The 25,744-nt window shown below is 47.1% G+C and overlaps 7 protein-coding genes across 7 annotated transcripts; 2 read left to right on the top strand and 5 right to left on the bottom strand.

Annotated features, from left to right (window-relative positions):
* Positions 1–463: 463 nt before the first annotated feature.
* On the bottom strand, positions 464–4,132 carry BHQ10_008573 (uncharacterized protein; the record flags this gene model as incomplete). Its single annotated transcript, XM_040881393.1, has 7 exons — positions 464–735; positions 796–1,009; positions 1,057–1,338; positions 1,386–2,719; positions 2,797–3,022; positions 3,140–3,985; positions 4,043–4,132. The coding sequence occupies 7 exons, from the start codon at positions 4,130–4,132 to the stop codon at positions 464–466; spliced, it is 3,264 nt and encodes a 1,087-aa protein (XP_040737075.1).
* An 884-nt stretch (positions 4,133–5,016) lies between these two features.
* On the bottom strand, positions 5,017–7,967 carry BHQ10_008574 (uncharacterized protein; the record flags this gene model as incomplete). The annotated part of the gene is made up of 4 exons (XM_040881394.1): positions 5,017–5,780; positions 6,985–7,649; positions 7,706–7,787; positions 7,835–7,967. The coding sequence occupies 4 exons, from the start codon at positions 7,965–7,967 to the stop codon at positions 5,017–5,019; spliced, it is 1,644 nt and encodes a 547-aa protein (XP_040737076.1).
* Positions 7,968–8,216: 249 nt separating this feature from the next.
* BHQ10_008575 (uncharacterized protein) lies at positions 8,217–11,417 on the bottom strand (the record flags this gene model as incomplete). The annotated part of the gene is made up of 2 exons (XM_040881395.1): positions 8,217–11,151; positions 11,221–11,417. 2 exons carry the CDS (start codon positions 11,415–11,417, stop codon positions 8,217–8,219), a joined length of 3,132 nt encoding a protein of 1,043 aa, XP_040737077.1.
* Positions 11,418–12,180: 763 nt separating this feature from the next.
* Positions 12,181–16,319, bottom strand: BHQ10_008576 (uncharacterized protein; the record flags this gene model as incomplete). The annotated part of the gene is made up of 3 exons (XM_040881396.1): positions 12,181–12,238; positions 12,296–13,559; positions 13,613–16,319. The coding sequence occupies 3 exons, from the start codon at positions 16,317–16,319 to the stop codon at positions 12,181–12,183; spliced, it is 4,029 nt and encodes a 1,342-aa protein (XP_040737078.1).
* A 973-nt stretch (positions 16,320–17,292) lies between these two features.
* Positions 17,293–20,586, top strand: BHQ10_008577 (uncharacterized protein; the record flags this gene model as incomplete). The annotated part of the gene is made up of 5 exons (XM_040881397.1): positions 17,293–17,415; positions 17,486–18,973; positions 19,023–19,256; positions 19,307–19,945; positions 20,002–20,586. The coding sequence occupies 5 exons, from the start codon at positions 17,293–17,295 to the stop codon at positions 20,584–20,586; spliced, it is 3,069 nt and encodes a 1,022-aa protein (XP_040737079.1).
* A 147-nt stretch (positions 20,587–20,733) lies between these two features.
* BHQ10_008578 (uncharacterized protein) lies at positions 20,734–22,577 on the bottom strand (the record flags this gene model as incomplete). The annotated part of the gene is made up of 2 exons (XM_040881398.1): positions 20,734–22,255; positions 22,321–22,577. 2 exons carry the CDS (start codon positions 22,575–22,577, stop codon positions 20,734–20,736), a joined length of 1,779 nt encoding a protein of 592 aa, XP_040737080.1.
* Positions 22,578–22,986: 409 nt separating this feature from the next.
* On the top strand, positions 22,987–23,737 carry BHQ10_008579 (uncharacterized protein; the record flags this gene model as incomplete). Its single annotated transcript, XM_040881399.1, has 4 exons — positions 22,987–23,057; positions 23,113–23,169; positions 23,230–23,592; positions 23,656–23,737. The coding sequence occupies 4 exons, from the start codon at positions 22,987–22,989 to the stop codon at positions 23,735–23,737; spliced, it is 573 nt and encodes a 190-aa protein (XP_040737081.1).
* Positions 23,738–25,744: the final 2,007 nt, after the last annotated feature.

Raw genomic sequence — 25,744 nt, forward strand, 5'->3', positions numbered from 1 at the left:
GTTTTTATAGTTTTTTTATGTCAATCTCATGCATGGATGATCTGTTTTCTTTTTGTTTGCCTTATACATATGTTTGATTTATTAGATATCGATTGGTCGGTTATTCCATGGCGCTGTTTTATTTCTTGTGGATGAAGATAGATGTACCTACTTATACATTTTAATCGATGAGTTATCTGAATTGTTGTTTTTCTATTAAAGAATTCTAGTACAAAGAAAAGATAGTCTAACTTAGTATATTATTTCGTCTTGACTGTCCGAATATTTAGCTAGCTTGCTAGCTAGGTTGTGTCATGATATGTACCGGTAGTAGACCGAGGTACAAGTGAAAGTAGATGTACATCTATCTATCCATGCTGATATCGCACCGAAAAACAACCCATCTCACCCAAGATGTGCAAGAAATACCCACAATAGCAACCCCGACCCAAGCCCGTTTGACTGATCAGTGTAATTCAGGAGATCATTCCTTCAAAACACCAGGCCTCAACAACCGATCCTCCTTGCCATAAACACCCACATCCTTAACAATCGCGATAAACCTCCTATGATTCTCCTTTGACTCGCCGATTCGCGGATGGAAGATCTTGAGGAGGTCGCGACTTGCAATTCCGGAAGCCGGGATTGCGGCGTGGATTTCGGCGGGGGTTGGGAATGTTGTATTCGCTGTTGATGCGATTGGGGATGCCGCGCCGCTAGAGATGGAGGGGCGGGGGGTTGAGGTTCGGAGGGGACCTGATGAATCAGATTTAGTATATTGATGGAAGGCTTTGATATGGGGAGGATTAGGCGAACCTTTGAGGGTTGAGCCGCCCTCTGGTGTTCCGGCGCGTAGAGGCGCGGCTGGACTACCGGAGCGCGAGCCAAGGGGTGTACCGGCTCGGGAGAGGTTGAGTTTGAGTTTCTTCGCTTTTCCAGCGTCGCTGAGGTCGGCGCCGGAGAGGGCGCCGCCTTCGATGTCGCTGCCTGAGCCGGGACCGCCGATGCGGTTTCTCTTTTTGACTGCCTGCTGGACGTTGTTAGATGAATCAATACCGAAAAGAGGGGAGAGCTTACGGCTAGGCCAGATGGAGAAGGAACAGAATGAGGCGCGTGCTTCGGCTTCTTGCGAGACGTGTCTGTTCCGCTGGCATCTGAGAGGTTGGGAGATCCGATACGCTTACGGCCGATGCCGCTCGCCTTTTTGAGTGCATCCGTATGCTTTGGACGGCCAGATGGTGTGCTCGCTTTTGTGGACGCGCCAGATTCTTTCTCTTTTTCTTTAGCAAGAGCTTTTTCTTCTTCGGTTTTTTTGTCCTCTTCTTTTTCGTTCTCGGCCTCGCTGTCTTCCTCGGTGCTCTATAGACTGTGAGTAAGCGTATGTTTATGGGGGATGATGAACGTACCTCTTCATCAGAATAAGGATTGACATCCGAACCACTGCTATAATCAAAGTTCTTCTCCCGGCGCTGCAGTGCCTTTCGCACTTTCTTACCAATAACTTTGCGGGCTTCTTTCTCCTTCTTCTCCCTCAACTCCTCCTCGTCATAATCCTTCTCTTCTTTTAGGTTGAAAACATTAGCTTTCAGTTGATCCTGCTTGATACGCTGCTCGGCAGCCTTGGTATCCTCATCCTCTTCAAAAAGACCAGCATCAACCTCTTCATCATCAGCGAACCTATCCTCCTCAAAATCCATGTCGGTGCCATCCAAGCCTGTAGCAGACACCTCCTTGCCTCGATAGACCTTTCTCTGTTTTGCATACGCGTCGAGTTCTTTTTGCTTGACGGCCTCTTGCTGCTTCTCCATGAACCATCGCGGATCCTTGATCTTCTTCGACATGAACTTCTCGGCTTCTTCAATGGTCAACGTTTTGAACGCGTTTCGCGCGCTGAAGCGGTACCATTTGTCGATCGGGACCATTCTCATCTTTCCAGTAGGCTCAAGTACGAACATCGCATACGTTTCTGACAGAGCCGCCTCGTAGTTTCCCATCCAGGTATTCTTGTTATCAAAGTCCTCCATGTGCCACGGTAAAGCCTCTTCGTACTTAATTCGGGCTTTTGCAATTTCTTCTGCGGTCATGTCTGCTTTCATGACTTGCTGAGTTTTCGGTTTTTGTTGATTGGTACGCTTCTGAGCCGTGGCTGCTGAAGGGGCGATTTGAGCCAGATTCTCTTCTCGCTCTTTCTCTCGCGCTGCCTTTTTTGCTTCGAACTCTGCTCTTTCGGCCTCGGTCATATCTCGCATAGCCCATGGAATATGTTTCTCGTCTTCGCGTTTGACGGCATCTGGGTCCGGGGGCTTTGCTCGTGGATCGCGACGCTGTAATCGTACTGGTCTTGTAAATTGCTGCTCATCTCTTGGATCGATGGCTTTCTTCGAGATGAACTTTGCGACATGATGTTTCAGTCCTTCCCGCAACGCGCGCTTGGTGGTGACGAGCGGATAGTCTGTAAATGTCGAGAGTGGCGGACCGCTGAATCCATTCACGGTCATATCGTCTCGTACATTAGGTCGCTGAAGTCGAAGCGGCGCCGGTTCTGTGGCAGCTTTGATGGATGCTGGGGTAGCTGTAGTCGGTTTTGGAGCTGGCACGCCCTTTGCTGCTGCCGAATTTGGAGCTGGTCGTCCTCCTGGTGGAGGTCTCCTCTTGGGTCGGACGAGGGGATCTGCTGCTCTGGGACGACGAATTTTCATCATCGGAGCGCCTTCGGTTGCCGGTCTGTTAACCTTGGGATCTGTGGGTGTAGCCATGTTGATGGGCTGCGAGGAGTGGTGCTTTGAGAAGCTGTGGCGCGCGAAGCAGTCAACTCACCGACGGCGTAGTGATAAAGGTTGTCGCCGTTGAAGGTGAGCTGTACGTGTTTCACTTTCAACTCACTTATGTTCGATTCTGCCGTCCATGGGATGCCGCAAATGAAGGGTTGACTGTCTTGCGGCGTTGTTGTGTTCCAGGTGGTCGAGTGTAACGCGACGATGTCAGTTTCGACGTTTATCGATGAGGTCTGCTCGGGGTCGGGGAAACGCCGCGGCCTCTCTGCCTGAGGCATCAATATCGTCATAAATTTACAAATAAAGACGTTCTTTCATACATGATCTTATTTCTATTTTCATTTGAAATTCGAGGGACATAAAATCGACTAAGCCAAGATATCCACTATCTGCTCATCCTCTTCTTCTACTTCCCCCTCCTCTTCCGTAATTCTCTTTGTTTGACCAAGCATCGTATGTACTCCAGCCCTCTCCATAGCCTCTCTCTCGGCTTCATTCACTTCTCCCTCTTCTCCACGCATCAAGACCTGAACCAACCGATCACACCCTTCGCGGACTCCTTCACTCTCAACACCAGCATGACATTCCCTAATGATAGGGTAAACCTGCACCTGTCTCATCTTATCGCGCGCTTCCCGAGTCGTAGTCAACAACAAAATAGTCTCTAGATGCGCAAGGATGATTTGGTGGTCTGTCTCTCGTTGCTTATCCGGAGGCAATAATTGTAGGTCTGGCAGCATTTCCGACGACTCGTCATCGGGGTACTCTTCCGGCCCCATCATGGGAAGTAAGATATAAGGAAGCAGATTTGCGCCTTCGCCTTCTTCCTCGTTGATGAGCATGGGGTGTGACTGGACGTCAAAACAGACGTTCTTGATCGTCCACGCTACTCCTCTTCGCCGAATATCGCTTAGATGCTCCGTGAAAACCAGCAATTTTGTAACAGGAATAACCCCGTCATATTCCTGTTTCGTCGTGAAAAATTTACGCCCTTCTTCAGTCTTTGATAGGTCTGCAAAAACGTAGGCTAGATAGTCGTAGTTTGCGGCTTTGTTGAGTGCCCCCTCGGCTCCCTTGACGAAGCAGTCTAGTAATTGATCCAGCGCGTTTGTAGACGTGGATACATCGTCTGCTTTCTTTCTTGTGAGGGTGATGATGCGGCTGAAACTGTCCGCTTTTGCGAGGTTGGCTAGTAGCATTGCGATGTCGTCTGCATTTTGTTCGTTTTTATTCTGTGGTGGTAGTTAGCTTAAGTCGTTCCTTTTTCTACAAGCCGGAAATAAACCAACAGTGACTTTGGCAATCAACAGCTCCACGAAGTCATCATCATCTGCGAGAAATCTCAATATCTGCCCGTCCGCAGAGAGGTTGATTAACATTGTAAGTGCATCTTTGGCAATAGTCTAAAAATTCTTCTATCAGCAGATATATCTGATAGGCTTAGGTAGACAGTGACAAACCGGGTGATCTCGAACAAGGACTTTCAAATCTTTGATTGGCTGTAAATTCTCCCTTTTGAAAAGCGTAGGTTGACTTGAAGAGAAAATAGTGAGATTTGCAGCGGCTGCACCATATATGTTAGTGAATATGACCTCAAATAAAGTCTGGCAACCTACCAATCTGCCTAATTTGAGGGTTCGGAGAGCCGAGGAACTCTACGAGCTAAGGGAGGATAGTCAGTTGCCGTTCTAGCCAGAGTGTGATGTGATATAAAACTTGCTTCCTCTAATTCCGTGGGCATTCTGGTATGGATCGAGGGGCTCTCGAATAGCGTATTTCTATGTTTTGCTGGTAGATAGGTGATGGCCGTAATAAGCAAATCAATAACTCAAGGAACCGGATATTAGTCGATTAGATTAGGACCTCGCCTGTATGCGAATCGAGGATGAAAAGAGAATGTCTGGCAGGATATAGATTTGTGACATTTTTGTGGTGGGGAGAAATATGGCGCCGTGATTGGCCAGTGGCCACTTCTATATCTTCATTTTTTCAGCCTTTGAACATATACAACCCTGTACACGGGTACAAATATACTTGTTCTCGGTTTTCGATTGGTTGTTGTTCTGATCAATATCTGTGAGTTTCCAGTATCGGCGTTTGTTTGCATGCAAGAGTTCCATTCAATTCTCGAGTATCAATGGATCCATCGTACAATATATTGGAGACAACATGATTCTAAACAATATATGTGTCTACCACCTATCGATAATGACGCCGCAAAGTTATTTCAAGAAATTCCACACATACAACGAGGCTGCATCTCTTAGCCACGTAGCACACGAGCCGCAAATCGTATCTGCCGAGCCTGCTCCGATTCTGGATGCAGTGGCACGCCTCTCACTAATCTCTCGTGAAACTCATTTCGATACCGAAGGACCTGCTGCAGAATATATTGCTGCGCAAAATCCTCCTGCCGACGATATGCCGGCTCACCAACCACGTGTCGGATCCAGTCATCGACATCTTCGTCGTCATCGTCGTCGTTGTCAGTATACCAGATAGCCGCATCATCGAATTCGACCGCTTCCTCATAATCAGGGACAGTATCATAGTTGAACCACGGACAATCACACGTCTTCCACTTTTTGGCACATCTCATGCAGAACTCGGCTTTGCACCGGCATGTCATGTGGTTACAACCATCTTTCAACTCCACAATCGAAGAGCAATTGTAGCATCGCTGCCAGCCATTTTCCTTGGCCATTGCTTCTAATCTCTGCACATTCTCATCCTTGGGACACTCTCCCCGACTGCCATGCCATCGGCCGCGACAAAGACAGCATACTTTTGTCCTGCAGTGAGAACATTTCCCATACTTGGGCTTCCCATTGTGGTCTTTGATGATGTTACTTGTTTTGATCCATTTCCCGCACCGCTGAGAGGGACAGTAATATCTGTCCTTTGTCGTGTATTCCTCGTATTTCGAGTTCCATTTGATTCTGAAATCGCGATCGAACAAAAGTTCAACATATTTGCTCGGGATGTGGGCCTGAGTACAGCATCGGGGCGGCATGTGTTGTTGTGGATCTGTCATGGATAGTGTGAACAGTCGTCGAAGACATGTATGGCACATGTGGTGGGAACATGCTAGTTTTGCTGCTTTTGGAACTGGTATATCGTCTGACAGACAGCTTACGCAGGTCACTCTTCTTGGAATTAGCATACCCTTCTTTTGGAAAGGGGGCTGGGTTGATGCATACTTCTTGATCGATTTAACTGATCTGGTTGGCTGAACGCTCACAGGTCCGAAGAATAACGAAAGGAGACTACTGGTAGGCGCCTTTTTTTGTGACTTGCGTGTGCTGGAGATTGTCGAGCTTTTTGATAGACCTGGATCCTGTGCTGTATAGCTCGACCGCGTGTCTGTATTCCTGGCTGAGTCGGGATTATGATGTCTAACCTGTGCATCAGCAATTCAAACACATTGAGAAGCAGATATTTGATTTGAGATGATACTTTGTATGCGAACCTGGCCGATGAACCTTTGGCACCGTCGTCAACAGCACCAACGGCTCAGTCCGTCCACCGAAACGCATCCAAGAAGATCTACGCCGTTTCTCATGACGTGGAACGTGCTGCTCTACTGTTCTGGGATGTCTTCTTGATGATCCTCGATTCTCCTCTTCGAGATCGACGTGGTTGGAGTGACCTCCATGACCTCTTCTCTTCGATGATCTGTGATGAACAACACCTGAATGTGTTTGAATCCTGGAAGACATTCTGTCTTTTTACTGTATCTGCTGTCTCAGATCGATGTAGCTCGTCGAAATTGATAAAAGCAGATGGATTGGAGATGATTTGATTGTTATGCTGCAGGTTGCTCGGACAGTGATGTACGACAGACAGACAGCTGGTGTGGCCGGCCCCGTTTGGGCTCCGACAGACAACGTGATCAGACGGTACAAAAAGGTACTTTTCTATTTCAGTAGACTTGTTACCTTGATGAATTGACTGGCTTTCATTGAAGTTGATTTGGGTAGTTGACGCTCCTTCACGGCTGGGATTGCTCTACTTGAGTTTATCATCGAATCAGGGACGTCCATCGATGACCAATCAGGGCATATTTACATATATACTTACATGTATGTACATAAGTACACGCTAACATCAGAATTGCATAGAAAGAGAGAAAAACTAGGCCATTCGTTTTAAATTCTATGAACTAGGTATCAAATGCATGGGTCACATCAATACCCTTTTACATATCGCTTCAATCAATACTCCAACCGACCATGTACATGGCTCCAAAGCTCCTCAACCAGCTCCTTCTGCCCTTTACCCTCGGGCGACGGACGAACAGCCGTGTACACTCTCCCATCAATAGCCGGCGTCCAATCGCCCTTATTTCCACCCGCCATAATCCCMCCTGCCTCTTCCAAAATGATCCATCCAGCACAGACATCCCAAGCCCAACAGCCCCCTTCCCAATAACAATCCAGCACCCCGGACGCAACAGCACAGATATTCAGAGCCGCTGAGCCCAGAGACCGGATAGAATGAACCATCGCCCCACCAGCTTCACGCGTCTTCCCCAAGCTCGCGAATGTCTGTAGCTTCACATCCCAATTCGGCCCACTGCGCTCATTGCCCCATTCCAGCCCAATCAAGGCTTTATCAAGGCCATCCAACGCTTCGAGCCTATCGCCCTGTTTCAAAGGTAAAGGTGTAGTGCGATTGAGGAAAGCGCCCTGCCCCTTAATAGCGGAGTACAGTGTGGATGTAAAAGCGTTGTAGACGACCCCGACAACGGGCTTGCGCCCAATTGCGAAGCCCAGCGAGATGCAGGAACTGGGGAAGCCGTGCACGAAGTTTGTAGTGCCGTCGATTGGGTCGACGATGAAGGTTGGTGCATTGGTTAGGGGGTGGGCGGGAGAGTAGGTTTCTTCGCCGTGGAAGCTTCATTTCCACTGTCAGCGTGATGGTTTGTTGGGCTGGTGAGGAATTTGGCTTACTCGTAATCGGGATACTTGGCTTTCAGTCTCGTAGAGACCATATTCTCTACGGCCTTGTCATATTCAGTGACGAGGTCGGAGCCTTGTCCTGATTAGTATATGTACGACTTTCGGGAGGTGAAGACTGACTGTTTTTCTTCGAGTCCGTCGAATTGATTGTTGGCAGGCTGCTGGTGATTACCTTGCCAGCTTCGAAGGCGATATCGATGAGGACATCGTGAATCTCCTTGAGATTAGGAGAGGTCTGCAATGGTTGAGCCATTGTTGACTTAGAGACTGCAATAACAGAATGACGTATGTTTTGGAGGGGTCAAAAGCGGGAGGAATATCAGGCACTACTATGGCTCCCGGGATCCATCCTGTACAAGTACATAAACATAGACTCAACATTACGGTGAGAATTATCTGAATTACATTACATATCCACTCATTCATTATTGAACATTCTATCTATATACATAGCCGAAATCGTGTACTCATTATATTAATCAACACTGTGTAGTTCGTGTGCCTAGCCCAACTGCTCTTCATGATCGCTTTGTCCCTCGGACGCAGAATCCCCTCCTGAAAAGTAGCGATCAGTCCATTTCGCGGAATCAGTCGACTTTCGACTCGATTGTCTGCCTACATCAGCAAGGCGTGTTGCTGCACCATCATTTTCAGAGACCTCTGACGAATGTCCCTGTCCCTCAATGTCCGGAGGCAGACTGGCATAATGGCGGAATGGTAGCTGTTGCTGTCGAGGAGATTGACCAAACGTCTCCTCGCCCGAATCTGTCACTCTGACATCGAGAGGTTTTGCTCTTTCGCGGTTGGATTCTAGTGCATCTTCTGTTCGGGCGGAATAAGTATTGCCGAAATGGTTGTCGACCATATGTTTGACGACGGGCCAGCCGTAAGCGTTAGCGAACATGCGTCGGACGATAATGTTGTTGTGAGCGTCGGGCTCCATTCGTACAAGGACTTTCCGCCATGAAAGTCCCTGGTGATACGCTCGCGCGATTTTTTCTTCAACCCGCAAACCGCTTCCTTTGTATCCCTGAGCAGCTACTTGGTCGATATCGACGTCTGTGTCATTGTTCGAACTACGCGAGCCGCTGAATATTGTGCCTCGCTTCTTGAGCATGGGAGGTGGTATATCCTCTGGGTGATATATACGATCATGGAAAATAGTCCGTGGCCTTGATGTTGGGTCTGTGATAAACTCTGCTGGGGGCAAAGGGGGTCTAAGCACGTCACCGGCAGACTCGAAGATGGTGGTTCGGGGAGGAGCACTGAGATCTTCGTCTTCGTAGAGGGAGTTGCCCCGGACGATTGGGGGATACGACTCTACAGAGTTCATGTTATCCGTAGATTCGCCAGAAGGCGCAAGTGTTTGGCTCTGTCGGATGATCTTAGTGCTCTTTTTGCTAGAAGACGAGCTTCTGGATTGTTTCGATTGGAACATTCCAAAGAGATTGTTGAATGGACTGGGTGAAGGTGGATGATGCTCTTTAGAATTCGAACCTGTACTCACAGGCGACATTGGCTCCGGTTCTGCTTGGATCAGGCCTTCTTCGAGGATTTGGCCTGGCGTCGGTGATGGTAATGGAAGTAGACCGGGACTAGCTTGACCATGCGAGCTCAGCGTTGAAACTCCGGCGGCGTGGTAATGAGCTTGTATCTCATCAACTGCAGGTATATTGGATTGGGAACGGTGATGCTGATGATCCTGTGCAGCTGGCGAAACCGAATTGGCTCCCGTGAGTTCGGCCCACCCCCATTCTGCCATGGTGCCAACAAGACCATTTCCTCTTCGCGCCTTTTGAACTCGATCGAGGCCCCTCCAATCAAGGAAGAGCAAGCACGAAGTCCGTAATGGCACGATACCGTCATTCACCACATTCGAGTAAACTGTGCGGTTTCTGAAGCGCTGTAGAACTTGATGAGCCGGGCCAGCAGGCAATATCCGCAACAATGGCTTGGAAGCCGGTGCTTGCTCTTGTTGCGATGGGCCCGAATTGCCTGCAAACTTGCTAATGATGGCATCCCATCTGCTTCGAACTCTAGGAGACATCCAACTTAGACCAAGATCCTGTCCAGTCTTCCCGACTAACCCCAAATCTAGCGCAAAACGTACGTAGACGGGGTTCTCGTTGCTGAGTCCGAGAAAAGGTGTAGCAAGGGCGACAAAGTTAATGGGTTTGATCCGTTCAAAGAATTCAGGGGAGTGTTTTTGAATATAAGCAATCGCATATGTCTGTATAAGGCCCCCGAGCGAATGTCCAATAAAGCTGATGCTGGTGACCTGACAATCGGACGGATGTCTATCCCAAGGGTCGTAATCTATCGGAACGCCTGAGCTAGCACTCGCATTGCCCTTTTGCTTTTTCTTCTTGGTTGGTAGGTATGGTTGATCCGGATATGTCGTGAGAAGGATGTACTTGGCGAGCCGTTTCCCAAGATATTGTATTCCACGCTCTGTGCGCGTAACATTACCCGGAAATCCTCGGACAATAACTTCCTCATCTTGCTCTTCGCTGCCCTCCACCTCATCTTCTGTACTCGATTGACTTGTAGAGTCTTTTTTCGCCTTCCTAGCCTCTTCGGCAGCGGCATCAATGCTTTCTTTGAGATATAACATGTCGGCCCCAAGGTTACTGTGTAATCCATGAGTCAACACAACAAGATGAATTCGTCTCTTCTTTTTAATGGAAGCATTGCGTTCAAGTTGAGGCGAAAGACTTGTTGCGTGGACTACATGATGGCTGCGTGGTTGATTCGATAGCGCAACCAGCTTCGAATTGATTTCCTCGCGCTCTTTGAACGCGGAGCACTCGGGACTATTCCACAGACTCTTGATATCATCAAATACCAGCCTAACCGATTTCGAAAACACGCCCTTTGTCGCAATAATCGGAGCATCGCTATTTCCCCCCTTGCGCAAAATCTGATGCTCATTGATATGGGCTGGTGGAGGCACGCCGGAAGACGTTAAGGAGCCATTAATGCCAAACTCGAGTGATTTCTGGTCACGACCGACTAACAACTCGAAATGAACTGCCGCTGAGCTAGAGAATATCACCTGCGACGTAATCTCAATGATCCATGTTATGCTCTTTCGTCCTGGTTCGTCATCGCTTTCTGAGCCCAGGTTGCTGCCGCTGTGGTTGCCATGTCTAGCCCCGGGGACGGTAAGCCGCGTCTCTTCAGGCACGGGGATCTTCGCTGTCCAGCTTCCACCGGCCTTAAGATACGGCTCGTACTGAGGAATGCCCTTTGTCTCGCTGTCATGATAATGCTGATTAGGATTGAATTCAGACGGATAGCATGCTGTATAAAGTGTGTAGGGTCCATGGAGGTACGCGGCTCGTAGCGGAATAGCAGAGGTATTCTTCACTTTTACATGAAGCTCCGTTGGCGTCGGAAGTATCTGGTCCAGCGATGGCGTGTACGTCAATGTGTATCTGCAGTAATCCAAGCGATCCGATCAGCATGTGCAAGCATCATTATTTATATCATAAATTAGAGCGAACCTCACAACCTCCCCAACGCGCACATAGCCCGACTGATGCACCAACAGCATTTTATAAGCCCGGAAAGCTTCAGCTTTATCAGCGCGCCAACCGATCAAAGTATGGAATCGAGGTGAGAGGTGGACGTTATCTGAGGCTCGGTTCCATCGATCTGTATCTTCCTGGGAGAGCTGATACGTTCGCGGGGTGATGAGCATGGAGAAACGAGGTACCGACAGTTCAAAAAATGGGTCGTATTTTCGCGGATCTTATCACAGTAGTTGGTGATATGCTGTGGCAGCAGGGTCATTGTAGTTGCCCATATCAACAGGAGGTTGAGCGTGGATAGGAGGAAGCTATCATCGAGGCGTGCTTTGACCGCGGTCCCGCATGATCTTTTATGCTAGACTAAGATAGGTCAGTCGAAGATGGAGGATATGATGATAGAATATCTCTGTATTCACACGAACACAGAATGAACATGTTGCTTGTAGCTTTCAACTCTCAGCCTGATCGCAGATAACCTGGAAGAGGTTAGCCAGCGTTGCCAGCACTGGTTTCGCATGGGAGGTGGACCAAATGCGATGTGCTGATCTCCTTACTAGGAGTTATGAAAGGCATCCTCTTCAGAAGCGTGTGTGCGAATCACACTGTTGTCGCTATAATATTTTTTTCCCATCATAACGTTTGAATTATAATTATTAAATGTTCTTATTCTCTTTTGCAATTCTATATTATTCGTACTTCATTTGATCAATAGAAGACATGAGGTGGTGGATGAGTATAGCGACGTATTACGGCGTACCCTGACCTGACTTGATCTTTTACAGCAGCTACGTGATTAATTGAGCAATGTTCGATTGTCTATTTGTATGTTACTGTTGAAACGATCTACACCTTCAATCCACCTTGATAATTACAGATAAATCCAATCGATATGCAATCCATCTAAGCCAGCCATACCTAACTCCCTCCACCACATTAATAAGCATGCTTGTCACTAAGATTGACCGCTATAAAGCTCTTGGGCAGTTTTACCCTGTATTAAAAGTCAGCTAATCAGTACAATAGGTGTCATTTCAGCCTCAAGACTCACGTATCGAACTTCGCTTTCAGAGTCTCAATCACTTCCTTCCAATCCTGATGTGCCGTCAGACTTCTGCGGGGAGCACATCCGATAGCATGGCGAGAATCTAATTGAACGTCCAGAGGGTCGAAAGTGTGGCAGCCAGGGCTGATGGAGATTCGAATGGAGTACGAGAATGTATCCGTGTCGCTATCCTTGGCCTCGTAGAGCTCGAAGCAAATCTGGGACAAATAATCGAGCTCGGGAATTGCGCTTCGTTTGATCTTAGTCTGGATGCCGCCTTCCAGAATACAGTTCAACAAAGTGTAGATGTGCGATTCCTTGGTGAAATAGAAGAAGGATTTTGCATCAGGCGAGGCTTGGACTTCTTCAAGATCGCGGACGATTTCTCGCAGCAACGGCAGCGAAGTAAGCAACCCAATTTCCAGCTTCTCGCTATTCTTGATCCCATACTCCTGAGGTGTGATGTAATCAAACAAGACTTTGGCCAGTTTATACAACTCTCGCAGTTTGACAAGACGCTCGTCGGATTTTTTTCGTTTAGAGTTGGGGTTGCCATGCAGCTTGAAGTAATTATCGTAAGCATCTTCCAAGCGTCCAAACCGTCTGGACTCCACAATACTTAAAGCTCTCTTCTTGAATCCAATTCTCTCGACTAACGTGCCATTGTCGGTCTTTTCTTCGAATTTGTCACTTTCGATGACTTGTTGTGATGGCAACCCACTCGGCTCCTTGACTTTAAACCCATCGGGAGGTGTGAAAACCCAGTCCAAGAATTGACGGTTGTGTAGTGCGTCAAACTTCATACTGTCATAAAGTTCTGAAATCTTACTGGGATCGACCTTCTCTGTATCGCAAAATTCTGCAAAAAGCTTCTCCCATCTCTCTTTGAACAGTTCGGCATCTTCGCCTGTGCACCAACGACCTTGTATCGAGTCTACGTGCGGGCTTTCAGGGTTCTTGGGCGGGTTCCCGGGAATATCAACAATATCAGAACGTGCAAGCCGGCGGAAGTTGTGGCGCATCACGTCTCGATGGTATTTCATTAATTGCACCACAGTCGCAAGGACTACGGACGGTTCTGGAAAATCGTCTTTCGGCCAGGTGAATTGAGATGGTGCGGACCCTTCGCGTAGCAAAAGTTTTAGCTTCTTCTTGACTTTGTCCATGACATCTTTGGCTGCATTGGAATCATCTAAAAGATCTTTCCGCACTTGGATAAAATCTTCTGGGAGCTCTTTCTCATCCAAGAAGGAACAAGCCCAAATTTGTGCTACTAAGACTTAGACCACAGAACTTCATGGTAGAAAATCGGATTGCACTTACCACTTGTACTAACTCTAGGCTCCGAGCTGGTGAAAATGCGAACATCATTCAGGGCTTCTTTGTTCATGAGTTTCAAATCGTCTCTCATGGTCATACCCAAGTCCTGAGCTTGGTATCGGGCAGCATGTGTAGGTTCTCCTCCCCACTTAATAACTAATTGAAGCTTATCTAAGATGAGATCATTTTCAGCCGCAGAAAATCGAGAAAATGTAGGTCCCGAAATAGAGTCACTACGGGTCTGCKGCCGTGCAAGCTTCTCGCAGTCCGAGGTCAATTCTTGAGATGGTGTAGCTGGATCATCTGGAAGGGATGCACTCCTGATCTGAGGAGATGTCGGTGGATCTGCCGCACCTGACATTTCTTCTGGCCTTCGCTTTCTGAACATGGGTTTGATCTGTACTTTTGTCCCTGGCCAGTTGCCTTTCTTCTCTAGTGAAATCTTGAGAAGTTTGAGTTTGTCCATATCCTCCAAACCTTGTTTCATTGACACTCGAACAGCTTCGGCCACACTTGCAAGAGCAGCTTCACCTTTGATAACGACTTCTTCCTGATGACCTCGAAGGAGGTCGACAAAAGGCTGACTGTGGAATGTAAATTTAAACTTCTGTTTCGGAGTTCGATCAGCGTGGCGTATGACAGCCACCATACCCTTGAGTTTCCATGAATGTTTAGAAGCTGGTAACGGCACTATTTCTTCTTCGTTTGAGATTGAGAGCGCTGGCGAGTGGGTCGTTGAGGCACTGCCACTTGCGGGTAACGAAAGTTCTTCCCGAGACTGGGACAGTGAAGCTTTGACTATATCCCCGGCAGGTGCTGACGTTGGGCTGATAATATCTGAAGCCACGAAATGATCCTTAGGCGCCTGCGGTGAGCTGTGTATTCTAGACATACTCGGCGACTTCAAGATGGTTTTAAGAGCGCTGCGATGAGAACCTGAAACGCCTCTCTTAGACGAAACGTTATCCGGAGAGGGGGGCTCGGACTGCTCGAAATTCCTGTCCCTTCTGCGTCTCTCGTTAATAAACATTTCCCTGAGGATTTTTGCACACTTGTCATAATAATCGTTGTTATCCTTAACGAAACTCCAGCCATTCACGTCGATGACATAGCTTCTGTCTCCAACGCGAAGCATATCAAAACCACAGATCCGCTGGCCAAAACCGTTGGAAATCTTGGCTGCCATGGCAGCCTCTTCCTTTGTGAGATTGGTAATGTATCGCAACTCTTTTCCGTGAGTATTTCTCCGCACAACTCCGTCTACGACTGGAGACTTGCGAGTCTCGGCGTGACAGAAATCGGGTCCGACGGTATATGCTTTGACGTCCTCAGCATTATCAACCCTCAGGAACTGCTCGTAGAGATAACTAGTGCCTTTCTCCGTGATAGATCGGGGCACCACAAGACTCGGATCATATTCTGAGCTCTTGTTTCCCACCTTCCGAAACAAGCGTCTTCCGCCTCCACCATATTGTTGATCTTTCGGGAAGTAAATGTGAATATTATGATCTTCTCCACTCACGGGCTTCTCAACAAAAGGTTTTCGAATAGTTTGACCGTCAACTATAAGTGTCTCCCCATCTTCAGATAATGATATTGATTGTGACTTGACGGCTCCACCGCCGATGCCATCATCTGGACCTTCAAGCTTTACGCCAGTCAGGTGGTGAAGATGCTGGGCAAGTTCGGCTGACTCCAACACTGGGCCACCGTCGCGATTGACCTCAACTCTCATGGGCGTGGGAATACCCATTTGGTCCAGAACCTTAAGACACAGTCTGCGATCCCATAGAATCTTCTGCATCGACAGGTCGTTCACGCAGAAAGGCTTTCGCAATTTCGCGTACGCTATCGCCTTATCGAGCGGGAAGCCATCGGAGAAAAAAGCAATCAAAAAATCGCATACAGGCCAATTTTCAACTGCTTCGTCTAGAATCACTTTATCGCCAAAGACAATCACGTCCAGATCACCCTTTGATTGAAGTCGGGTCAGAATATTCTGACTCGGTTTGCTGCGCGCCTTGACATCGAGAGCACAAACGCCGATTCTACCGATATAAGGTGGGCGAGGTTCTGCTTCGCTAGCAGAGCTCGCGGCAGTGCTTCCACTTAACCTCCTTGGAGCTCTGCTCGATGAACGTGTTGGTCGCGATAACCGCCTTCCCTCGGAGGGTGTTTCATTCCGCGAAGATGATAATCCATGAGAAGTATGATTCAAGCCCGATAAAGCGTGGCCCGATCGAAAAGCGGCGGGGAAATCGGCGGATGAAACTGATGACCTCGTATAGCCCGAAGTTGTCTTTTGAGAGTCTTCGTTGGGAGCTGCTGCTGCAGGATCGTGAGGAGCATTCACAGAGCCGGCAATGCTGACTGAACCTAAGGAGCGTAAAGAGGCGAAAGACATTCGTTTTGAATCTGGATGCAAGGAGTCGGTGGTGGTGGAATTTTGCCCTGCATTGTCACACACGCCGAGCTCGTTGACGGACGAGGTAGAGCTTGACTTTAGTCGATCCGAGATGTAGGTCTGGCGGGGTTCGTCGTTGGTAATCACTGCGGAGGGAGAAAGCCGATCATCTTTGTTCGTGCCCGCAGGCACAGACAGGCCCTGTGGTGCTGACGACGTTGTTGCTGCTGTTGATGTCCCATCATTGCTGGTTGTGGTCGCTAATGTTTGGGGTTGGCCACTAGAAACACTAGCATTTTCCGACATGGTTGACGGCTCGAGCCCTAAAAAAAAGCAACGGGAGGCCAAACCGTTCTTTAAATTTGTTGCGAATAAGAACAGGAAATTCGAATCGAACAACTACAGAGCGAGAGACTAGAATTAAAATGCGAGCTGGTCGATCAAATCATTGAGAAGAAGGGAAGGTGGTGGTTGGCAGACCGCCAATCGTTGCGAGTAGTGAGGTCAGAATTGACCTTTTTTTCCCTCGAGGAAAGCAGAATTTGGGTCGACCCCATCCACTAGGGAAACTTCCTCCATCTCATCTCATCTGCTCAGCCAGCCCGCCAAACAGAGGACAGATGACTTCTTTCGTACACTCGCACCCATTTCTGACCAGGTGACAACTCACTTGAAGCAGATTTTATCACGACATTCGTTGCTCTCACGGGGTCCAGCGCAGCGACGTTATAAGGATCATGTAGAGAGCCCCTCTTTGGCAGCCCGTCTGAAACCTCCGATAGGATCAACGTCATTGCGGCCAGTATGGCGGTATACAATAGACTGTTCGTATTCAATACCTACTTTGTAGCACAAGCACGACGTACGCTCAAACCAAATGAGATCACTAGAAGGATTGCGTATGTTCTCTTTTTAGAAACAGAGCAGTTGGGGATCATTGGGGATAATTTAATTGCAAAGGAGAGAGCGACTGTCGGTATGGTAACAGTGTATGTAAGGATATGTATCGGTATTTTACCGGCCAGAAACGAAACTGTGAAGAGGTGTTTTCTGATTGGATGTACCGAGGGAGAACTGCTCTATACCATCTGCTATTGGTTGATAAGTCTCATACTTACAGCTGATCATAGTATTACCAAGGTATCAAAATTACAAATTGTTTTTATTACCGTAGCTTTTTTTCTTTCCTTTTCGCAAGCCTCCAAAAAATTTCTGGAGCGTACAACAGAGCGCGCCTTTCGACTTGCAACACGTGAACCTTCTTATTTCGTAAGGCATCATGCCTTCCATATCCGGAGATGGCTTTGACCTTCCCGTATCGAAACGACAGAGAATAGTTCAACCGCAATTGCTGTCGCAAGAAAAGAAGGAATCGCAATCCCGAATATTTTCTCATTTCAGGGTAGGCGCTATTTGGTATCTAGCATAACTACCACAACAACTTACTAACTTTCTTTTTCTGAATTACGCAGACTCTTGGCCTGGTCTCCCCAACTACAGTTCCGTTCACCTCGGTGCGTCTTGGAAAATCAACATATCAAATCACAACTTCAGTCGGAAGGGTACTCCAAACCTATGACCTCAAGCGCGGTCTGAGCTTGGTGTTTGCCAGCCAACCTCGAACTCCCGGTTTGATTACGGCGACATATGCTTGGAAGAATTATGTGTTCGCCGCTTGGGGAGGGCTACGTCCCGGAGAGGAATCAGGAATTTGGGTATTTCAACGAGGAAAGAAGATCGCTGAGCTGGAAAATGCCCCGAACACCACCGGTACCGTCTCGCGAATTCTCATTTTTGGATCCTGGATTATCGGCTGTTGCACAAGGAGTATACAAGTATGGAAGAATCCGTCTTTCGAGCATTTTACAACATTAGTACCAGAAGTTTCAAGGGGCGCTTCAGACCTGCCAGTGTTCACAGGCCATGTTTGTAACATGCCTACATATCTGAACAAGATTTTTGTTGGAAGATACGATGGTACCGTTGAGCTATGGAATGTTAGCAGTGGAAAGCTTTTGCACAGATTTGCGCCTTCAACGGCCAAGGACGATGCGGTCACTGCAATAGAAGCAACCCCTGTCCTTTCACTCATTGCTATTGCTTACCGAAGTGGCACCGTCGTCCTTCGAAATGTCGACTCCGACGAGGTACTCCTCTCCTTGAACGCATCTACCTCAAAATCATACCCAATAACTTCGATATCATTCAGAACTGATGGTATGGGAGCTGGTGAAGATGGTAGGAAGGCGGGAGTCATGGCTACGGCATCGATGTACAGCGGTGACGTTACTTTATGGGATCTGAACAAAGGAGGCAAGAAGACGGGAGTGCTCAGAAGCGCGCATGATATGACTGCTCAGAGCTCTGATACTGGTGTCAATAAGATTGAGTTTTTGGACGGCCAGCCAGTCTTAGTTTCATCTGGAAGAGACAATGCTTTGAGAACGTGGATATTCGATGATTCGCCTTTCTCGCCAATTCCGAGACCACTGCATGCCAGAGGTGGTCATGCTGCGGCGATTTGTTCCCTTCGTTTCTTGCCTTCTGCTTCCGACGGTAGCGACTCTATCGGCAAGTGGCTGCTAAGTGCATCCAGAGATCGTTCTTTCTGGGCCTTTAGTTTGCGCAAAGATAGCCAAAATGTTGAGCTTTCGCAGGGCAAAGTCAAGGCCACTGCTAAGAAACGAGGCATATCCAGCGCAGCAGAGGCGGCCGAGGAACTGAAAGCTCCCGAAATCACATCAATCGCTTGCTCACTCAATCGTGATCCTGGAATGGGGGCGAGTAGTCAGCAAGTCTGGACCAATTCGAGGGATATCAAAAAGCATCCACAGGGAGAAAATGGGTGGGAAAGTGTTGTAACAGCACATCGGGGTGACAAGTACGCACGCACTTGGTACTGGGGTAGGAAGAAGGCCGGTCGTTGGGCGCTCGAAACGAGTGATGGAACAGAAGTCAAGGTGCGTAGACACCTTCTCACCTTCGCATGTTTATACTGACTTCTTACAGAGCGTAGCAATTTCCAATTGCGGCACATTTGCTGCCGTGGGCTCCGCGGGAGGTGTTATCGACATTTACAACCTACAGTCTGGGCAGCGTCGGCAACGGTTTCCGCCATCTCCGTCATCGAAGAACAAGTTTGGCAAGATTGCAGTCTCAGGGCACACCAAGGCTGTCACTGGCCTTGCAATCGACAACTTGAACCGAAATGTTGTTAGCTGTGGATTAGACGGGAAACTCAAGGTAGGTTATACCTACGTTTCAATCTCATTTCAATACACTAATAATATTAGTTTTGGGATTTGAACTCCGGGCATCTTCTTGCAGATTTAGATTGGGCGCCTATGACAGCCATCACTGGACTACGTTTCAGCAGTATCAATGAACTTGCTGCGCTAAGCTGTGATGACTTGTCCATCCGTGTAGTAGATTTGGAAACCAAGAAAGTTGTCCGAGAACTTTGGGGCTGCCGAGGACAAATCAACGACTTTGTCTTCTCCAACGATGGCAGGTGGATCGTAGCCGCGTCTATGGACTCTATCATAAGAGTCTGGGATTTACCAACGGGTCATTTAGTTGACGTCTTCCGAGTACCAACAACATGCACCGCTCTTGCCTTTTCGGGTACAGGGGAATACCTCGCCACTGCTCATGCAGATGAGGTCGGTGTGCACATCTGGAACAACAAGAGTCTTTTTACCAACTTCAGACCTGTTCACATTGACGAGACCGCGCTAGTATCAAATGTGACCTCTGTGACATCGACTGATACAGGATCGGGCATGGTTGATGCTGCACTGATCACCGATGTGGATGTTGAAGATAAAGATAAGACGACCATATCATTCGAACAGCTTGACCGGGACATGACAACATTGAGTATTGTTCCTCGAGCTGCCTGGCAAACACTGATCAACCTAGACGTTGTCAGAGTAAGTCTATCAGATGTCACTTCTCACATCGAGCAACATGCTAATAAACAACACAGGCTCGCAACAAACCTAAAGAACCGGCCAAAGCTCCCGAAAAGGCACCCTTTTTCCTACCATCTCTTCAGGACGATCAGTCCCTAACTCTTAAAGCTGGCATTGAGGAGCAAATAGAGACGGCACCAATGCCGATCTCCAGGAGCATCCTATCACAACAGGACTCGCTTGTCAGTAAACTGTTGAGATCAGGCTCTAACAATAAGAACTTCTCACCTTTCATCGACTATTTCAAGTCCCTATCACCCGGAAAGACTGATCTCGAAATCCGCTCATTGAACGTCCAGCTATTCCCAGATGGATACTGCGAGCTCGTCAGCTTTGTGAACGCATTGACGGAGAGACTTCGCTTAAAGAAAGATTTCGAACTAGTCAACGCCTGGATGGCTGTGCTCTTGAAAGTGCATAGTGATTTGATATGTGGTGATGGTGACTTGTCGACTGCTGCGTCAGATAAGGATCTAGTAAGCGCTTTGCGTACTGCTTTGATGGATTGGAAGAAGGAGCAGGAGAGTGAGGCTAGACGTTTGTCTGAGTTGATGGGATACTGTCGTGGAATTGTTGGGTTCCTCCGGTCATCTCGATAGATAAAATAGTGTACTTTCATGTAAATAGATGTTTACTATCATCACCAGGGACGAATTGTTTCCATATAACGCTCAAGATTCTTCTATGATAATAGATCTATGTGTCTTGATCGATGACAGGGGAATGCTGGTATCTATAGCCAGCCTCTACTTAACCCCATACAATTCTCTCCTCACCTCGTAAAACGATCTCATCAACACATGGAGTGGCGGAAGCCGTGCCAAAATATCATGAAGTTGCCCAAGTGACCCTCCTCCTCCCTCAAGTGTCAACCCCTGAATGATCTGTTTAACCATGCGTAATGTATACAACACTGCTTGCAACTGTGCCAATGCATGGATATCGTCCCACACAATAGTCTCATTATAAAATCTATCGTTTTCACTGACCCGGTTGAGTCCGAGGAAGGATTTTAGTGCGGCGTGATTGATGAATGCGGAAGGATCATTGTTGGTCGTGAACCAGTCTTTATTGATCTCGTATAATGCGTATGTTCGCCAGAAGAGTGGATTTTCATAGCTTGCATGCTGATGATGATGAAGGTGATATCGTCTTTCAAAGGATTTGAGTGTTTCCAGAAAAGAGCCCAATTCCTTCTCAATTTCCCCTCCTTCGATGCTATATAGATGGATGTTATCGAAGCAGAATCTTCTCCCTCGCCGTACACATTCAGTCACAACTGTCACTTTGGACCCAGTTGATGAAGCAGCGTTGAGATTGAGTAGAGAATACGCAAGTCTTCTGATTTCTACACTTTCGGCCCAGGCACACTTTCGCGAATGGTCTTCCACTAGGAAAGGTAGATATATCCTAGGCGCTTGGTTCTGATCCTGAAAAGTGCTATTGGTCCAGGGACATTGCATATATAGTTCTGATATTCTTGTATCGAGATTTTGTAGAGTCTGTGCCTCTGAGGGATCATATTGAAGGACGTTTTGCAGGTCGTATTCCTCCAGAAATGTGAGGTAGGCCGGGGTCTTTGAGCTCGAGCCCGATGCTATTTTTGCACGACGGACAAGCTCGGCGAGTTTAGATCGGGAGCTTTGGTTCAGTTCGTGGGCGAGGTAGGATAATGCAGGGATGCCCAGGCGGTCTGCGATTGAGGCGGGACGGTATTTCATGGCTTTAATGGTCATATGCGATTCAGCTAAGCCGGTCTCATCCCCGTATCCCTCGACGCGAATTGTATCAAAGAATATAATGGCGCTATCAAGTCCAGTTTCAAAGAGGAAGAGATCAGAGTCGCTTGTGAGTATCGCAGTGCCTGGATTTTGCGCCGCCAGAGCAGCACAGAATACATCGGCTTCTCCGGGAATGATCTCAGTGAAATCCGACCAGGGATGACATTTATCTTTGTATAAATCAAACAGGGTCCGGGGTAGATACGATTCCATCGCTGAACAAGTCCATCGTGTCTTCAGATCTTCGACTACAGCAGAGACCATGAACGGATTTCCTGGCAAAAGGGACCGTTTGAAAGAAGTATGGGAATCCTGCAAAAGCCTGACGGGATCAATCCTCACCGATTTGCGGTCGATTGAAGACCACCTGAACCCTTCCCGATGGCTCAGGCAAAAGATCTCCAACTGTTTCCTCGACGCCTCCAGTCTCGACAGTCTAGTCTCGGCTTTATTCAAGGGCAGAGCACCATCGAAATATATCTTGAGACTAGGATCATACTTGATACTTTAGTGGAACTACTTTCTACTCGGTTTCAAGCAGTGAGCACATACATATTTACACCCGAGGCCTGCAGTAGAACGAGATAGGTCATGACCGCCACACTGACCTCATCGCAGCTGGGCTGGCGTTCCACTTGGCTCAGACTGTTGCTAGCCTGTGATAACAGCACAGAGTGTACATAATACACAAGCCCAGGGCCATCAATGACAACAGACTTTACAGTCTTGCATGAGGGGCCCTGGCCATTCCCTAGGAGAGTCGATTCCGAGAAGGAAGCGAGATGTCGCGTTAAGTACGGAATTCCCATTCTCTGTGAGAAACTTCGTGGCTGTGATTCCTAATATAGTTCATTCTTGTCATTTCCAGTCAAAAGAGGCACTGCGAGCAGTCAGTCCAGCAGTCCTAATAGACAAGACTGAACGAATGAAGTTGTTTTAAGCATCAAGACAGTCGATACGAGAAAATACGCGCCGAAAAAATTCACACTATATGATTGTGGGGCGGCTTGGCTTATTTGCCATCAATGATTGGTCCGATAAGGAAGTACGGTATTACCCAAACACAAAATTTATCCTGTTCGAATTCTGCGATAAGAATTTTTGTTGACCTCACCCATACCAAGTCGGCACTTCTGCGCTGTTCACCTCGAGTCTTTCAGCAAACAAAACGACAACTCAGTCGCTGTATTCCTGAGTTTGAACCTACGATAATACACAATGGGCGTCAAGAAGAAGGTCCGCAAGTTTGCTCAAGTCAAGCGCGCCATCACACTGCGAGACAGTCGATTGTGAGTGTAGCTGGATCCTCTTCTCGTACTCGTGTGCCTAACCGATTCTCTCCAGAAAACCTCAAGAAGCAGAAAAAGACAAGAAAAAGGACGATAATGTTGTCAGAGAAATGTCAGTTTTCCAATTGTCCGAGACAAGACATAGAGGGTGCTAACAGGCCGGTAATAACAGCCCTCAAGTTTCCTCGTCACTTTTCTTCCAATACAACACGGCCTTGACCCCTCCATACTCGATTCTGGTCGATACCAACTTCCTCTCCCACAGCGTGCAACATAAACTAGAAGTGATCCCGACAATGATGGACTGTCTGTACGCCAAATGTACACCGGTTATTACAGACTGTGTGCTGGCGGAGTTGGAAAAACTAGGCCCGAAATATCGACTAGCGTTACGCATTGCGAAGGACCCTCGGTTCGAACGGATAAAATGTGATCACCGGGGTACTTATGCGGATGACTGCTTGGTTGATCGAGTGATCAAGCACAGAGTCTACATTGTAGCGACGAATGATAAAGATTTGAAGAGAAGAATACGGTAAGAAGGCATCAAGCCTCTCGAGATTCTGTTGTATTGAATTTGGCTGACGTTTGCCTGCAGCAAAATCCCTGGTGTGCCGATTATGAATGTGGCTCGAGGTAAATATGTCATTGAGCGTCTTCCTGATGCTCCGGAGAAGTGATCAAATAGGCGCGGGGTTCTCCCKCTGTGAGGTTTATGGGCTCTGATTTGGTCATCGAGCATTGCATCTACGGCGTTACGGTTTTTAGGGGTATCTTACTATGGAAACAGCAGCTCTTTTACGTGAAGAAGGTCTAGTAACCACCATGAATATTACCCAAAATTCGATTCCTGTTATTTTTCAGCCTTCCTCACCTACTCACTAGCATTCCCACCAACCTTGTTGCTTCGAAGGTCACACTCTGTATTCCTTTTGCGCCGCAAGACTCAGCGTCGTGCATGACAAGCTGTAGATTCTGTTGTGTTTCCGAGAAGTGCTACGCTAAGCAGGCTAGGACTAGACCAGTAAGGGCACTGAGCAGTCTAGTGTATCATTGAAAGTAAAAGGATCGTTTTCGAAATCTTCTCGAGCGAGCAGAATTGGCGAGTGGAGGGGTTTTCGCTGACATCGTGACCATTGCCACTGTCGACCTTATTGATCTCACCGCTATCAACGCTATCATATTCAATAGGTGATGACTTTTCTATTCATCTAACGATTCTTGAGAACTAGTGCGCGATGCAACGTCCGAAAGCTGGGTGTTGAAGTTGCAAAGTTGTCATCTCACTGCATCATGATGTTCGTGTCGGGTGTAGCTGCGTCACTACGTAACTACATTGCTCGTCACGCTGTGCTTCGCGGATGCGCATTTGTTCACGGCTCTCTTCGTAGTGACGTCGTTCATTCCCGCGCTCTACGGCTTGTTGGCGACGTTCATGTTCTAGCTGCTTCACTATACGCCTTTGCTAAGCCTGCCCTTGTTGCATAAGTGTTACTCCTGCAGAACTTGTTGTTGGCGGTGATCCCGCGTGCTTGTAGTATTGTTGATGGTCAATCTGAGGCTTTTTCTGTGCGTTCTAAATCTGAAGTATCTGGAAAAGCTCAACCGCTGAATCGTTTATTGCAGTCATTGTCCTAACGGATGTCAGAAAGAATACACCCACTTCTGAACTTTTTCAGTCGGATGTTGCAGTTGGCTACATTCTGAAATTTGTGCGCTCATTCTCTCTCTCTCATTGACTGCTCATAAGAAGCAGCACTAGGCAGTTTTTCCATATTCAAGATGAAGAGAGGGCACACAGGGAATAGCGGTTCACTTCTTCCAATACAACGAAACAACCATCTTTCACCCTAGAAATCTATGACAGCAATGGAACCGACTTCCACACGCTAAAATAAGATATTTGGTGACGGACGACATGGCTAGCCCATATCAAGATATCTAGACGGTTATAAGGAATTAGCACTAACACCTAAAGAGCTCAACACTCAATATGATCAACAGTTTTACATTCAGAATCAACAACGAAAGAAAGATCGATCTTTCAATTAGAGCTACGAGTTGTAAATAGTGCTAATAGATCCATGCCTTTATTAAAGTACTAACACTTTGTAATCCATCAAATCAAATGTTTCTATCTAATCATCCAAAGTTTTTTTTGCCCTCCCCAAAATTTAAATAAAATAATTATATATAATCTCGTCGTTGAAAAAGGCTGAGAACTATATAATGCGAAAAATTGCGGCGGCCATCAACTGCCTGGTTATCTCAATCGGTAGAGTGTCAGACTCTTATCTTTCGAGGCATCTGAACGTTGCGGGTTCGAGCCCCGCATCGGCTTTTTTTTTCAATTTCTCTTAGGGGTGAGCCCCTAGGCCCTAGGCCTAGGGCTTTACCCGAGCATGTGTCTGTCATAACCCATAAGGTTGTATATAGATGTTAAATATGAATAAATAATAATATCTAAAAAGATTAAGATATTATCTAAATATATAATAGTAAAATTATATAAATAAAATAATATTATATTATTAATATACTATTAGAATATTACTAATATATTAGTAAGTCTAAATAATATAATTATTTAAAATAACTATATTTTATTTTAAATATTATTTTTTATTTTTTATTTTTTTTAATTTTAAAGTAATTATACATATTAATAACATTAAATTTAATAAATT

The sequence above is a fragment of the Talaromyces amestolkiae genome, assembly GCF_001896365.1.
Source record: "Talaromyces amestolkiae strain CIB chromosome Unknown scaffold19.1, whole genome shotgun sequence".
In the NCBI taxonomy this organism is placed as follows: Eukaryota; Fungi; Ascomycota; class Eurotiomycetes; order Eurotiales; family Trichocomaceae; genus Talaromyces; species Talaromyces amestolkiae.